This window comes from Cyprinodon variegatus, unplaced genomic scaffold (genome assembly GCF_000732505.1).
Source record: "Cyprinodon variegatus isolate N-32 unplaced genomic scaffold, C_variegatus-1.0 Scaffold68, whole genome shotgun sequence".
NCBI classification, from domain to species: Eukaryota; Metazoa; Chordata; class Actinopteri; order Cyprinodontiformes; family Cyprinodontidae; genus Cyprinodon; species Cyprinodon variegatus.
The window spans coordinates 1,261,225-1,277,449 of record NW_015150521.1 but is presented as its reverse complement, the minus strand read 5'-3'; the positions used below and the strand labels follow the sequence as shown (position 1 = coordinate 1,277,449).

The following is a 16,225-nucleotide window of genomic DNA, read 5'->3' as shown; positions in this document are numbered from 1 at the left end:
AGGGAAGAGCTAGGAAGCTAAACCTGAAGATCTCAGTCTGGATTCCCCCCTCAGCTCTCAGGGAAGAGCTAGGAACAAAATCCACGTCAGAGTCTCACTAACCAGAAGCTAGACGCTGCTGCTGAGCTCTCTGCTACCTCCACAATCTCTGGACCCAACCGGTTCCCCATCTCAAGGATCTGTCAGAACCACTTCAAGGTACATTCAGAAATTACTCACTCGTCAAACCATCTAACTTCTTGGCTAATCAAACTCTCATCCCTTCAGATATCTGTGAAACCAGTCCCGGACCTGTACCAGAACCAGTCCATATTACTCTGTGTGTTCCCTCTTTAATAAACTTTGTTAAATTTTCCTCTGTCTCCAGTTTGGTGTTCTGCATGTGGGTTGAGTCCTTTAAGCCCATCATGACAACTTTAATCTCAGAATTCTGATTTTCTTTTTCTCAGAATTTTGACTTTTTTCAGATTCCTGACTTCTTTTTTTCCTCAAAATTCTGACTTTAATCTCAGAATTCTGACTTTAATCTCAGAATTCTGACTTTAATTGCAGAATTCTGACTTTAATTGCAGAATTCTGACTTTTTTTCATCTCAGAATTCGGACTTTCCCCCCATATTTAACGGAAATAATATTTAAAAATCAGTTCACTTTTTTTTATTTTTCAGTGGCCCTAATCTTCTTGCCTAACATACCATTCAGAAAGGAGTACATTAAGAAGAAAAAAAAAAAAAGGGTTCCTCAAAAATTACGAACTGGTCCTTTTTCTCCAGTAGAGGGAGGACACCTGCCGCAATTTTATTTAATGACTCATGAAAGGGACTTTTACGACACGCACGTAAACGCAACGCCTTTCTCTTTCTCGGTTCCAGGTAATAGGAGGGGGCAGTCTTTGTAGGATCAGGAAGGAAGTTAAATTTACCACACAGACCGTCCCCGTACCCATAACTCACTGTTGCAGCGGCTAGCCACGATGCGGTTATTCATGCTCGTCACGTTTATCCTGTTCTCAGGTAAGTAAACATTCCCAGCTGGCTGATTATTCCCTCCATGGGTCCAGTCGATCCGCTCGGTCACTGTCCGCCGGATATTAGCGCGTCGCCTGTTTCTATCGCAGCCTACGCCCATTCTTTATTTTCTCCATTTTAATCACCCATTACATTAAACACAATAGATATATGCTTAAATATTATTGTAAAACGCATATCCTGGCGACAAGGTTAAAATGAAAATGATTTACATGTTGAATCCACGAAGGTGTTTAAACTAATTCGTCGATCGATGTCGTGATTCATTGCCATGTAATTACATATATGGGAAGTTTCTTTGTTTTTAGATAGATGCATGGCCATTCCGTGCTGCACTTCATTTTGTCTGGTTAAGAAACTATTTCTAATTGATTAATAAATACTAAGCATTACTATAGGGCTAATAATTTAAGTCAGAAAACCAAGGTTGTTTTTTTTTTTAATATTTTATCTCTGCAGCATTTTAACATAAGAGATGATCAAATGATCTAGCTGTAAAAGCAACAGCTAACATCTAAGGAATCTTAAACCAAGAGCCAGACCTAAAAAAAGAAATATTAAGAAGAAAGCATGATGTTAATCTATAAATAGCATGGTGTAAATCAGGGGTCTACAACTCCAGTCCCACAGAGCTGCTGTTCTGCAGTTTATAGCTGCATGCCTGCTGCAGCAAACCTGAATGAAATGAGTGACCTTTGCCTAACTGGATGGCATACTAAAGAGATATTTGCTCATTTGATTTGTATTTGAGCAGGGATGCACCTAAGAGTTGCAGGAGACCCCTGTGATATGCACCTCCCCCCCAATGGTATGATGCATATATGCACTAATGCATTGAAATAAAATAAAAATCAGAACTTTTCTCCGATGGGATCCTTAGGTTGTATGGCTTGAAACATGACAATCAAGAGCCTAATCTCCAACAGATGAGCCTGTTTGAAAACACGCACACAGCTGATCAACAAACTGGGTGTAGCATGTCTGAAATATGTGGAGCAGGCGCAAATGTATTATTTTTTGACATATGTGCCCACTTTATGAAACTCTAGATCTGCAACAAGCCTTGTAAGTATTGGGGGTGCAGTCTCTAAGTCTGTTTTTATCTCGTTTGATATATAATATATAATTATTATTTATAACCTGTGGAGATGAGCACTGAGTTTCCCCTAAAGAAGACCTTTGAACATCAACAGAGCATCTTCAGTTTAAGGTTTCTTTGGATGCTGCAAGACATATTTCTACCAAAGATCCTTCTTACCAATATTTATTAACATCTACAACAGCTTGTTTAAAAAATCTCTATGAGTAAAAATAACATTTAATTTCCCTTTCGTTTTAATTTAGTAGTTTGTAATTTAGTTATATTCTTATCATTACTAGCTCCCAACCCGTGGCTTAGAATGAAATTTCTTCTTTTTAATAGGGGGGGCTCAACTGGCTTTGCGTTTGTTATCATTTGCTCATTTAAACATGGTTCAACACCCATGACATGCCTACTTAGTGCATGTGCATTTATTTTTTTTTTGGCACAAACAATTCAATGCCTATTTTGAAATCTTTAAAGATCAGACCCCAAATTAAACATCAGCCTTTTCTCTAGCTGAGCTGCAGCTAAGTAGAAGACATTAGCTGTATTAACATAGGCATAGTTTGGACATAAAGGGCAGATTTAGGATAAATATGAACAACTGGCTGCTGCTGTTTTATGCTTTATGCGCCTCCAGATGACATTTAAAATAACAGACATCAACAGTTTCATTAGGGTTTAAAAGCAGTAGGACTTTTTAAAATTGTTCTCTTCACTTTCCAGAGCGGTAATACCACTCTATGCAATACCTTTATAAGAAATTTCATAATATTAAACCATCTGATATTGATTTGCACATAGCAGCATTTAGAAATAAATTATAATTTTGTCTGTACCATTCTATGTCATTATGTATGACTTAATACATGGACCCATTTCATCTCAAATATGGACTAGATCAGAGTATTAACATGTATGCTTTAAATGAATATGTGTGCTGTAAACATTTACCTAGTTTATCTCCTCTGTGTCCCTGTAGGAAAGTCTGCACATTCCTGTGAAATTAGGTTCAATCCTCCAAAGGTTTTTGTTAAATATGGAGGTTCTGCTGCAGCCAGCTGCTACATATCCCAGTGCAACGATATAGCCGGAATGGGATGGGAGTCTTCATTTGGAGGAACAGGACTTAAAGAGGGTATATCTACTTTGAATACTACCTTTGATAAAGTTACGGACTGGAATGTAGATCCCAAGTGTTTTGTTTCGTTTCTGAATGATGAACAGATCCCTAAAAAGCTACCATTCACCGTTTACAGTAAGTTGCTTTTATGACATTTACAAAAAAGCCAATCATACTCTATATTTATATTTCAGAATTAATTAATGAGTTTTCTAATTAGGTTTTTGTTTATCACTTTTTGCTTCAGAAATACCAGACAAAGTATCCATGCCTAAGCCCAAAGACCCTATGAGAGCCACTTATAGCTATGATCTACAATGTGATGTTAAAGATGTTGCACCAGCAAACAGTCTTGTCATAAGCTGGTACAAAGGAAACAAGATGTTCCATGAACAGAATTCTACACGTCAAGATCGTTCACCTGTCGATGAAACCTTTACCACAAAACTAAAGGTTGATGTAGAGGATAATGGAAAAGAGGTCTGGTGTGAAGCCAGGCTAAAGTTTGTTCCAGAAGGGCAAAGTCCTCCACTGAACCGATCAGAGATACACGTATTAAAAGTTTTTTGTACGTTTCAAATGTTCTCTTAATTTACACATTAACAGGAGTTGATTGTTTTTATTTCTTTATCCTACTGTTTCTTATTCGTAACTTCATTGTAATCATCAGACCCACCAGCATTCGCTGAGCCTCAAAACGAGACCCTGGAAAAAAACGCTGGTTCAAAAATATCTTTAAATGGCACGGCTGAAGGAAACCCTACCCCGATTTACAGCTGGCACTTTAAAGGCCCTACACAACCGGAGATCCAAATGGAAAATGAAACCGGGTCGATTTTGTCTCTGGAATTCAGAAATCCAGGACTCTACACCTGTAAAGCTTCTAATGTGGCGGGTACCACCACCAAATATTTCCAGGTTGACACACCTACAGGTAATACAATGCTTCAAAACCGAATGTATTTTCATGTCCTTCTCTGTTTTTGTCTGTAATTCTCTTTGCTGTTGTTCTCCATTAGGCGGTCAACCAGGAACCACTGCTGGGATTTTACTCATTGTATTATTTGTTGTAATCCTTACTTTGGGATGTGTGGTCTATCATAGACAAAGAAAGTCATCTGTTGAAAGAACATGATGGTCTGTCCAGAGAGTGAGAATGTAACAAAATTCCCATCTTCCACAGGGGATAGGACTACCTTTATAGCCATCCTGGTGGTATTTGTGGTCGTCGGAGTTCTGATTTTCATCGGCGGTATCTATATGGTGAAATCAACAGGAACATGCGCTTTACCAAAAGGCAACTATGAACCTACCTCATCCAATCCTAACTGATGCTGATTTTTGCATACTTAAATGTTGGATGGCTTTCCTTTAAAGCTCTCTCTCTAAGAAGATTTTTTTTTTTCACTTGGTGAAACATTAATTCTTCCAAGAACTGGGTGCTTTTATCTGTGGTGCATGATTAAGTTATCTTTGTTTGCACATGCTTGGGTGCTTTTGCTTTAAAAATGCTAAATTTGTGTTCTGTGGTTGAGCTCTCCAAATGATTGCCTCTGTATTAACAAACACTTCCTTTACCGGTTGCCATATGGGGTAAATGGGTTTCTCAACTTAAACAAGCCAAGGCTCAATGATCACATCTTTTTTTTTGGACATAGGTCCCTCTATGAGTTTTGAAAGTAACTTCTTTCATCAAATTCCTGCTGTTCTTAAAATCATTGACAGCATTTTATCATTTTAATTTTAGTGCTTACATTTGATCACTCTACTAACAGATATGGTGAAGTTTCCTTGATTTTGTTGCAATGATTGTGTTGTATTTGTGGGTTTTTTTTATTTATTTATTTATTTTTTTGAGTGGGCGGGTAGGGGGGATTTTTCGGGTTGGTTCTTATAGCCAATAAGGTTGTTCCACATTACCTTGCTTCTTTGTTTTGAGTTTCCTAAAACCTTCTTGTTTTTCAAGTCACTGTTTAGTTGGTTCAGGTTCCTTTTTTTGCGTTATTCCTTTTGCTTTGGTTAGCTGATTCTTTCTATCCTTGCTCAGCTTCTTTTCAGTTTGTGGTTAATAGTCAGCTACCCTGAGCTCCTCTGATTGTGTTCTCATTTTGACCCTCCCAGTTGTTAAAAGTCTATTATTTTGGTTTCCTGAATTTTCTGGCATCATTCCTGCCTATTTCCTGCTAGTCTTGCTGCTTTTCTGTTCCAAGTCAATGCTTTCCTTATGCATTGTCCTTTGTTTCTCATAGTCTTTCCTTTTTTGTAATTCCTACACTAAATGTGAGTCTACTGTTTTCCATGCGGGGTTGGACCGTACACTTACAGCAAACATATACATAATACTGTTTTGCTACTGTTAGACAGCTGAATTAAACAATTATTCATATCCTTAACAGATCCAAATTTTAAATGATTTTGAATATTCCAAAAACTAACTGAATCAAAAGGAGACAGTGTTTAATAGATAATGAAGTCATGTGATAAGGATAAGAATGAAAAACAAGTTTCTGCTTTTATTTGTAGATTTCAACTGTTTATAGTGATGAACTTTCTAGATGCTTTCTTTGGTATTTCAACTTTTTTTGTGATGGGCTCCAAGTCTTCAGATTCATGCAAAAACTGATCTGAAGGGATCAAAACTTCTTAAAATTAGTGTATTTGGTGTTTGAGCAGGTAGTAAGATGATCTGACAATGCAGAGTATTTTTGCCCTTAAAGTAAGATAATTAGATTTAATGCACATGAAATAAGATAATGGAGTAGTGTTTTTCTTAATTTAAATGTAAATTACCCTATTCCATTGACAGACATCAATACCTCCTGGAACAAGGGAAAATACACTTATTTTAAGAAAAAATGACTTTCCTACTGTATATACTTTGCAGTGTTGGAAAGTCTTCTTGACATCACGCTATTCTGTTAAAATCTTTTTAATGAACTCCACTTAATCTGCTGAGGGANTTCCTTTTGCTTTGGTTAGCTGATTCTTTCTATCCTTGCTCAGCTTCTTTTCAGTTTGTGGTTAATAGTCAGCTACCCTGAGCTCCTCTGATTGTGTTCTCATTTTGACCCTCCCAGTTGTTAAAAGTCTATTATTTTGGTTTCCTGAATTTTCTGGCATCATTCCTGCCTATTTCCCTCTAGTCTTGTTGCTTTTCTGTTCCAAGTCAATGCTTTCCTTATGCATTGTCCTTTGTTTCTCATAGTCTTTCCTTTTTTGTAATTCCTACACTAAATGTGAGTCTACTGTTTTCCATGCGGGGTTGGACCGTACACTTACAGCAAACATATACATAATACTGTTTTGCTACTGTTAGACAGCTGAATTAAACAATTATTCATATCCTTAACAGATCCAAATTTTAAATGATTTTGAATATTCCAAAAACTAACTGAATCAAAAGGAGACAGTGTTTAATAGATAATGAAGTCATGTGATAAGGATAAGAATGAAAAACAAGTTTCTGCTTTTATTTGTAGATTTCAACTGTTTATAGTGATGAACTTTCTAGATGCTTTCTTTGGTATTTCGACTTTTTTTGTGATGGGCTCCAAGTCTTCAGATTCATGCAAAAACTGATCTGAAGGGATCAAAACTTCTTAAAATTAGTGTATTTGGTGTTTGAGCAGGTAGTAAGATGATCTGACAATGCAGAGTATTTTTGCCCTTAAAGTAAGATAATTAGATTTAATGCACATGAAATAAGATAATGGAGTAGTGTTTTTCTTAATTTAAATGTAAATTACCCTATTCCATTGACAGACATCAATACCTCCTGGAACAAGGGAAAATACACTTATTTTAAGAAAAAATGACTTTCCTACTGTATATACTTTGCAGTGTTGGAAAGTCTTCTTGACATCACGCTATTCTGTTAAAATCTTTTTAATGAACTCCACTTAATCTGCTGAGGGAGTGATTATTCTTGCAGGAACTTAATGAAGGATTGAAAAAGTGTGGGAATTAGAGCTAAAACAATTTATCGGATTATTTTATGACTAATCATTTAAATAATCATCAACTAATTTAGTAATAGATTAATCGTTAACTGAAGTATAGAGACTCTAAAACGTGCATTTAGCTGACAATTTTGTAATTTTACAAAATAAAATAAAAAATGCATTTAATATTAAAAAAAATTTCTGTCAATATGCTCCACCCAGAAATAAAGTGGAAATGTTTTAGTTTAAACTAGTTTAATTCTGTAAAAATTTGTTAATAAGGAACCTTTTGCTATCCGATTATTAAATGTTTAATGTAAAAAAAAAAACAAAACAAAAAAAACAACGGGTGGGGATGAGATGCAACTTTGTCCCAATTTTAGATAGAGCGCCCGTCTGTCGCCCTGCCGACCCGGATGTCTGTCTGTGGCTTTGGGTTTATGGGTGTTTAAATGTTATCATAGTTTAATCATACCTTTGACACTATTCCTTTATCTGATGTTTCTAGCGGGAGCCGGTGTGATCTAAAACAATGTAAAGCATGGAAGCCTCTGAGAACAGCACCACATCAGGAGTTAGAACTGTTCTGGGACTGGTGTATGGAACTCTTCTGTTCTCATCTTGGATAATTTTCAACAACAGATTTTGTAGCCAAATTTAAAACTTTCAACAGCTATAACAAAAGCAACAGTCTTCCTTTTGTGTGACATGATTGGGGCGACTAACTTAGCTGCAGGCTGTACAATAGCTATGTTCTGTAGTTTTAGGATCATTGTGTTGCTAAATTGGGAAATCGTTTCACCCAGGCCATTCTAGCAACCACTGAAAATCTTTGTCAAGCTGTTTAATCGTAGTTCTTTATGTTAGACTGCTTCTCGTAGTTTTTGGATTTTCTGATGCATCTTTTATTCTGTTGCTTCTTTATAATGACTTATGACAATATTGCCTATAAATCTTTATTTCACAGCAATGGCTACTTTTTCTTTTTTTTTCAAGATGGCTTACTTCCTTATAACTGTAATAATGATGTTACTAAGAGCACAACTACAGTACATACGGTGTTGATGTTTTTCATGTATTGCTCTTTAAAAGTGCTCTCCCATTTGTTAATTGTTTACACTATTTTTGCTTTGTGTTGTGTGATTCTCTTGCACTGTGTAAACATACAAATGTGCCATATCTGTGATACTGTACCAGTTGACTGTATTATTAAAGCTTTTTTTGCTATAGTCAGCTTTTTTAAGCACAAAACTAAGTTATAAGGGTAATGTAAGTATTGCTGAGCCACTTTTACTGTGCTATGAACCTAAGGCAAAATACTAATATGCAGACTGTTTCTTCCCTTGTAATTTCAGTGGCTCCTTTAGACAGCCTTACAATATTATAAATAGATCCACTATTATAAGTAGATCCTGACAAATAAGAGAATGTAAAGGCGATTGTTTTAATGCTGCCATAGCTTACAGAATAAAGCTTTTTTACTTGTTATTTTTGTAACACGTAAAACTGTTTTGTTTCAGTCATTTCCAAAAGAGTTTAAGCTGAAAAAGTTGGTTAACTGTTTATTCTTATTGTCTTGTGTTGCTATAGAAACCTGGCAAATGATATTGTGCACAGTTAGTCATAGATTTAAATGAAAAAAAAGATGTGCATTGAAAATGTTTGTCTTGGGGACTTGTTGGGGCATATTTAAGCTGCAGGTATTGTGAGAATGTAAACAATTAAGCACGGGTGTCATCATTGCAGCCTGTCTGAGTCTTGGACTATCATATCTCTTTGGGTTGAGCCCCGAGTTCACTGAGTTGCTCTCTTCTCTTTATTTAACAAACATAATTTCAAAATGATTTAGGTCTGATGACTGAAGGCAGATTAGTACCGTAATAAAAATTTAGGGTTTGTTACCCAATCTGATGATTTCGCCATATGTTTTAGATATTTATCCTTATGAGACACATCCTGTATCACACTGAACATAATTTTTCCAGGGCTCCAAATAGTTGCACTGTTCCAACCATTTCCATATTTAAGAGTGTATTTTAGAATCAACTGGGATTTACTGCACCTCAGCCACCAAAGTCCACATGAAATCACAGAACAGGGTCAGTAAAACTGTGGCCTAGAGGTTTTCTTAGCTTAATGCAATGGATCTCCATGCACAAGCATCTGCATTCAAGCCTTAGACTGCCTGCTGCCACTAGTGTTTAGAGAGGGGAAGTCTCTCGGCATCCTATTGGACTCAACATCTGTACTGCTCTAAAACCCACCTGGTTCACATGGAAAGATCCAGGTTCTGCCACTTTGGGCTTACTTTACTAATTGGAACAGTAATAAGGCTCACATTTCTAATTCATTTTATCCACTGAGATGTGAAAATCAAGCCTGACCCAGTTTCTTTTTAACAACTGATTGTGTAAGAAATGCTGATCTTAATGCAGTTTAGTTGTGTTAGCAGTTCATCTGATTAGGATTGTAAAGCTGTCTTGAATAACACTGGTTGTTTGGTAAACAGTATATATAAATGGTGTTTATTGTTCGTTTGCAGTGAGATAAATAATATGCTCATGTAGAGCTAAAACCCTTTACCAAAAAATGTAGGGTAGGAACAAACGACTCAGGGACAAATTTTTTCTTTGGCAAATCCACTTAACAACCAGGAATCCTCTGGAGACCTGAAAAGAAAAAAAAACTGTTCAGTAATTAATTTTTTACATATATACTGCTCAAAAAACTAAGGGAACACTCAAATAACACATCCTAAAAATTTAAATCAATAAAATATTCTCATTGAATACTTTTTTCTGTAAGAAATTGAAGGTGCTGACCATAGGCGGATCTACTGCGGTGGCATAGGGTGGCAAATGCCACCCTAAATGACAGCCTTGCCACCCCAGTTGGCGGTAGGGGTGGCAAGGCTTATAAATTATGGATAATTTGAGAATTACACTGCTGATTTCCTGCAATGAATGCAGCACGAGATGACGCGAGAGCGACTGAGACTGATTTGTTTTGAAAACCGAATGGGGCAAAAGCGAGGGAGCCAGGGGTCATGGGGAGAGGAGACACAGGATGAAACAGGTAAAAACTGATTAACTATCTATTGAGAAGTTAAATCATAATGAAAGCACAATGTTGCTTGCATAGCTACAATGTTGATTTTGAGATGATAAAAATCAGGTTGCAGAACGTTATTTCTCTAAGTATGATGTTAGTTAGGCCTGATGTCTTAGGCTCATAAAGACATATTTGTAGTCAACTATGACAGAAAAGAGACTATCAAGTTTGGTTGTACTCAAATCAAAGCGCACAAAAGCATTGGATCTAATGCATACTATTCTCACCAAACTGTGATTAAATTCAGTGTAAACAAATGCCATAGGCTATGTTGCCACCCCTCAAAAATTCCTGCCCCCTCTCGCCACCCCATAAATATTTTTCTAGATCTGACCCTGGTGCTGAAAATAAAATTACACAAAAATAATCAATAGGAATCAAATTTATTAACCAATGGAGGCCTGGGTTTGGAGTCACACACAAAGAAAAACACTACAGGCTGATTCAACTTTGATGTAATGTTGTTAAAACAGGTTAAAAAAAACAAACAAGGATCAGTATTGTGTGTGGCCTCCATATGCCTGTATGACCTTCCTATAATGCCTGGGCATGCTCCCGATGAGATGGCAGAGAAGCTCCTTAGACTTCCTCCCAGACCTGCACTAAAGCATCTGCCAACTCCTGGACAGTGTGTGGTGCAACGTGACATTTGTGGATGGATGGGACAGACGGCCCAGTCCATAGCTTCTGCCAAATACTTGTGTTTATTTTCAGTAGTGTTTATTGTTTGCATAATTAGATACAATAATATTGTCTTATTATTAACTAATAAGGGAACCATTATGTTGGTGGTCCTTTGTGGCTATTTTATTCAGTGAATGATTTATCACTCAGGTAAGATAATGAAACTGTCTTGTATGGATGGGGAGTTATTACATTTGCAATATAATTGCAATTCAACAAAATGCAAATTTTAATCTGCAGAGGCACACCTTTTTAATCAGACTGTGTTTAACAATAGTAAGACATAAGGTTTTTTTACTCCTGTACTTTCACTGGTGGTAAAACGCTGGAAATAGGTTTATTGCCATACAGATAGGTGGAGGCTAGTACGTAGTAGTGCAGCTAGGATCTGTGTAAGCAAGCTTTTTAGACTGAAAACCTATGTTGAAACATCTACAAGATTGGGGTTAGTGCAAAGGAAATTTAAAATAAAATTACAATAGTAATTTTGGTTGAAAATAATTGCAATTTTATTATAACCATTCAGTCCTAGTGGCTAGTAACTTTTAAAACCCCTAGCCACCGTGGTATTGTCACGTCTCAGAACAGAGGTCCCAGTATTCAAGGCAAGACAGACAGTGGGATTATTAAATAAGCATTTTATTATAAAAATGGATCTGTGGTAGAAACGGCTAGGGCAGGACCCTCTGCAAGAAAGACACGCAGGTTAGTTACCACAATTATCTGATGGAGGATGATTATGCATGAAGGTCACTAACCTGGTGTATCAGTTCAGTCCGTGCCCAGAAAACAATGTAGGATCCAACCGGTGGGGTGCCAACAATATTCGGCAGCGCTGCCCAGAGTGTCCCAGATGCTGCAGCCCCAGAGGACAGGATAAGGAGGAGATCAGAGGGCAAACCCAGTGTTGAGGACATGCTCAGGATTCAGACCCGGGAGATCAGAAGTCCGAAGAGGTTCCGAAGGGAAATCCAGGTCGATGACAGAAGGTAGCTCCAAGTTCAGCAAACAGGCATAATCCAACAGGAGTCCAAAGACAGTTCAGGCAAACAGAACAGGAACAGGCAGGTTCAGTGGTCCAAAGGCAGAACAGGTCAGGATTAGGCGATCAGAATAGTCAGTTATGCTTGAGAACTCTCACCAAAGGATAAAGAATAATCTGGCCTGATGACTGGAAACAGGAGGGTAAAAACAGATCAGACAGGATTAGGAGAGTTCAGTGGTTGAGAGACAGAGCAGGAAATCAGAAGCACTATTGTAATGCTAGCACACTCTCCCCACTGGATTTAGAGAATCATCTGGCCCTTATGACTAGTAGCAGGCAGCTTAAATAGAGGAAACAGCAGGTGGATTAGATGAGCAGTAATGAGAAATCAGGCAGAATTAGGTGAATGAAATGAGTAATTAAGCCAGTCATCAGTGCCAAGATCATGAAAGGAATTTGAGCATAAAAGTTCAACTCAAACATTGTTTGGAAGGGTGACACAACCTTTTCTAACATTGTCAAGCAATGATCTGAGTCAGCAAAGAATGCCAGACTTCTTTGTCTCTTCAATTTCATCTCTTGTTGTAACATCAGTGACAATCCTGCAGAACCTATTCCTTGTCATTTTTTGGCTAATAACCAGCACTTCTGTTATTTAGTTTCAAACATGTTGACTCTGAGTTAGCCTAGGCAGACTATGTATACTGATATTCCAAGGAAAATGTTGATTTCTACGGAAGCATATTGCCTCCACCAAAGAAAAAAAAACAGCTTATCTCATAATTACGATATCAGTATCTCATGATTATGAGATATTTTCTCAAAATTATGAGATAATATCTCGTAATTACAAGATACGGATTTTGTCATTATGAGATGTTATCTATATATTTGGTTATGTTAACTTGAGCCAGTAATGATACATCTATCAGAAAACTGGTCTTCACCATTACTTCTTAAAAATATGCATCTGCTTCACTGAACAGTTCTCTGTTCCTAGGTCTGACCTGATATGCGTTGGAGTTCCACTCCTGTTTTTTTGCCATATGACCATTCGTGAAAATCCGTCAATAGCTCTATTTATACAGATTCCGTATGGTTTAAGTTTTTCATAAGAATTGACATGCCACATGAAGTTGGGACCTTGTCGTTTTAAATGATTCTAAAGCCTCAGCTGTACTCTTTCAGGATCTAGGATTTTGAGAAGGTACCGGCGGACAGTTCTTTGGGACACCACCTAGCCAGCTGGAATGCATTTCAGATGAGTTAGTTTATAACCATAAAGCATCCCGTGCAGGAACAGTGTGATTTCCATTAAGTCAGAGTGGGCTTTTTCACCTAAACAACTCTAAAGACATAGTTTGCTAGCCTGACGTAGTCCGACTCAATTCTAGTCAGAATATGAGTCTGATACTGCTCCAGAGCTGTGATTATGGGGCGTGTTTCGAACGAACCAGGAAAAAAAANAATCTGATGATTTCGCCATATGTTTTAGATATTTATCCTTATGAGACACATCCTGTATCACACTGAACATAATTTTTCCAGGGCTCCAAATAGTTGCACTGTTCCAACCATTTCCATATTTAAGAGTGTATTTTAGAATCAACTGGGATTTACTGCACCTCAGCCACCAAAGTCCACATGAAATCACAGAACAGGGTCAGTAAAACTGTGGCCTAGAGGTTTTCTTAGCTTAATGCAATGGATCTCCATGCACAAGCATCTGAATTCAAGCCTTAGACTGCCTGCTGCCACTAGTGTTTAGAGAGGGGAAGTCTCTCGGCATCCTATTGGACTCAACATCTGTACTGCTCTAAAACCCACCTGGTCCAGGTTCTGCCACTTTGGGCTTACTTTAATAATTGGAACAGTAATAAGGCTCACATTTCTAATTCATTTTATCCACTGAGATGTGAAAATCAAGCCTGACCCAGTTTCTTTTTAACATTAACTAATTGTGTAAGAAATTCTGATCTAAATGCAGTTTAGTTGTGTTAGCAGTTCAGCTGATTAGGATTTTAAAGCTGTCTTAAATAACACTGGTTGTTTGGTAAACATAAATATATGTAAATGGTGTTTATTGTTTGTTTGCAGTAAGATAAATAATATGCTCATGTAGAGCTAAAACCCTTTACCAAAAAATGTAGGGTAGGAACAAACGACTCAGGGACAAATTTTTTCTTTGGCAAATCCACTTAACAACCAGGAATCCTCTGGAGACCTGAAAAGAAAAAAAAACTTCAGTAATTCATTTTTTATGTGATTTCCTATCTATTTAGCCCGAAATGAACACCTTACAATTTTCTTTTACATATATACTGCTCATAAAATAAAGGGAACACTCGCATAACTCATCCTAAAAGTTGAATGAATGAAATATTCTCATTTAATACTTTTTTCTCTACAAAATTGAAGGTGCTGACAAGAAAATCACACAAAAATAATCAATAGGAATCAAATTTATAAACCAATGGAGGCCTGGGTTTGGAGTCACACCCAAAGGAAAACACTACAGGCTGATGAAACTTTGATGTAATGTCCTTAAAACAGGTAAAAAAAAACGAGGATTGGTACTGTGTGCGGTCTCCAGATGCCTGTATGACCTCCCTACAATGCCTGGGCATGCTCCTGATGAGATGGCGGAGAGGCTCCTAAGAGACTTCCTCCCAGACCTGCACTAAAGCATTTGCCAACTCCTCCACAGTCTGTGGTGCAACATGACATTTGTGGATGGATGGGATGGACGGGCCAGTCCATAGCTTCAATGCATTCATCTTACAGGAACTGCTGACACACTTTGGTCACATGAGGTCTACCAATAATCACCAGTATAGTATATGGTCTCCAAAGGGGTCTGAGGATCTAATCTTAGTACCTAATGGCAGTAATGCTACCTCTGGCAAGCACATAGAGGGCTGTGGGGCCCTCCATAGAAATTCCACCTTACTACCAATACTGACGTGTTGCCAAATACTTGTACTTATTTTCAGTAGTGTTCATTGTTTACATAATTAGATAAAATAATACTGTGCTATTATTAGCTTATATATACCATTATATTGGTGGTCTTTTGTTGCTATTTCATGCAGTGAATGATTTGTCACTCAGGTAAGATAATGAAACTGTGGCTAGTAGGGATGGGCAATTATTAGATTTGCAATATAATTGCAATTTAACAAAATGCAAATTTTAAACTGCAGAGGCACACCTTTTAATTCAGACTGTGTTTAACAACAGTAAGACATTATGTTGTTTCACTCCTGTACTTTCACTGGTAGTAGAATGCTTGAAGTGAGTTTATTGCCATACAGAAAGGTGGAGAGAGCTAGTACATAGTAATAAATGCAATTTTGATTTTATTATAACCATTCAGCCTAATGGCTAGTAACTTTTAAAACCCCAGCCACAGTGGTATTGTGGCAACTCAGAAAATGGGTCCCAGTATTCAAGGCAAGACAGACGATGGGATTATTAAAAATAATTTATTATAAAAACAGATCTGTGGTAGAAACGGCCAGGGCGTCTAGGGCAGGAACCTCTGCAAGAAAGAAATGCAGGTTAGTTACCACGATAATCTCATGGAGGATGATTATGCATGTGAGTTACATACCTGGTGTATCAGTTCAGTCCGTGCCCAGAGAACAAGGTAGGATCCAACCGGTGGGTGCCAACAGTATTCGGCAGTACTGCCCGGAGTGTCCCAGACGCTGCAGCCCCAGAGGACAGGATAAGGAGGAGATCAGAGGGCAAAGTCACAGCCCATGTTGAGGACGTGCTCAGGATTCAGAACCAGTAGATCAGAAGTATATATATATATATATATGATATGATATGATTGATGAAAATCATAGAAACATTTTGCTCCAGACCCACCAAGATCAAGTTTTATGCCACTTTTTCTTTGATGTAGAAAGATTCAGAACCTGATTGGCTTAAAGGTTCTTTAAGTAGTTGGTAATGATATGTATCAGATTCAAAATGGGTTTTCTTGCTCAGCTTGGCCGAGAGTGGGATTTCCCTGGGGTCACCCCGGTTTTTACTACCTTTTAGAGAGGGTAGGGTTTTCTGGTGGAGAACGGCCCAACCTGTCCTGTGACGTCCCCTACTGTGACTGAATGATTGGTAAAGTTGGATAGATGGTTTATCCATGAGGATAAACCATCTATCACATTTAGGAAGCCTCCAGGTGGGAGTGAGAGTAGATTAATTTGGCCTTATTAGATTTATAGGCTTAGATTATCTAGTCTAAGGTAACTTCAAATAATGT

General features: G+C 37.5%; 1 protein-coding gene across 5 annotated transcripts in view; it reads left to right on the top strand.

Annotated features, from left to right (window-relative positions):
- Window positions 1-855: 855 nt before the first annotated feature.
- The window catches only part of icam3 (intercellular adhesion molecule 3), a 27,007-nt gene continuing 11,637 nt past the window's right edge, over window positions 856-16,225 (top strand). For 2 of the 5 annotated variants that reach the window (XM_015372080.1, XM_015372084.1), the window contains exons 1-2: window positions 856-1,012; window positions 3,094-3,369. In XM_015372080.1, the coding sequence (XP_015227566.1) occupies window positions 973-1,012; window positions 3,094-3,369 (316 nt within the window). In that variant the 5' untranslated portion in view covers window positions 856-972. Of the gene's footprint in view, window positions 1,013-3,093; window positions 3,370-3,481; window positions 3,803-3,904; window positions 4,169-4,253; window positions 6,185-7,683; window positions 8,405-16,225 lie in introns of those variants that run through there. The other 3 variants (XM_015372082.1, XM_015372081.1, XM_015372083.1) reach the window with 3 other exon arrangements.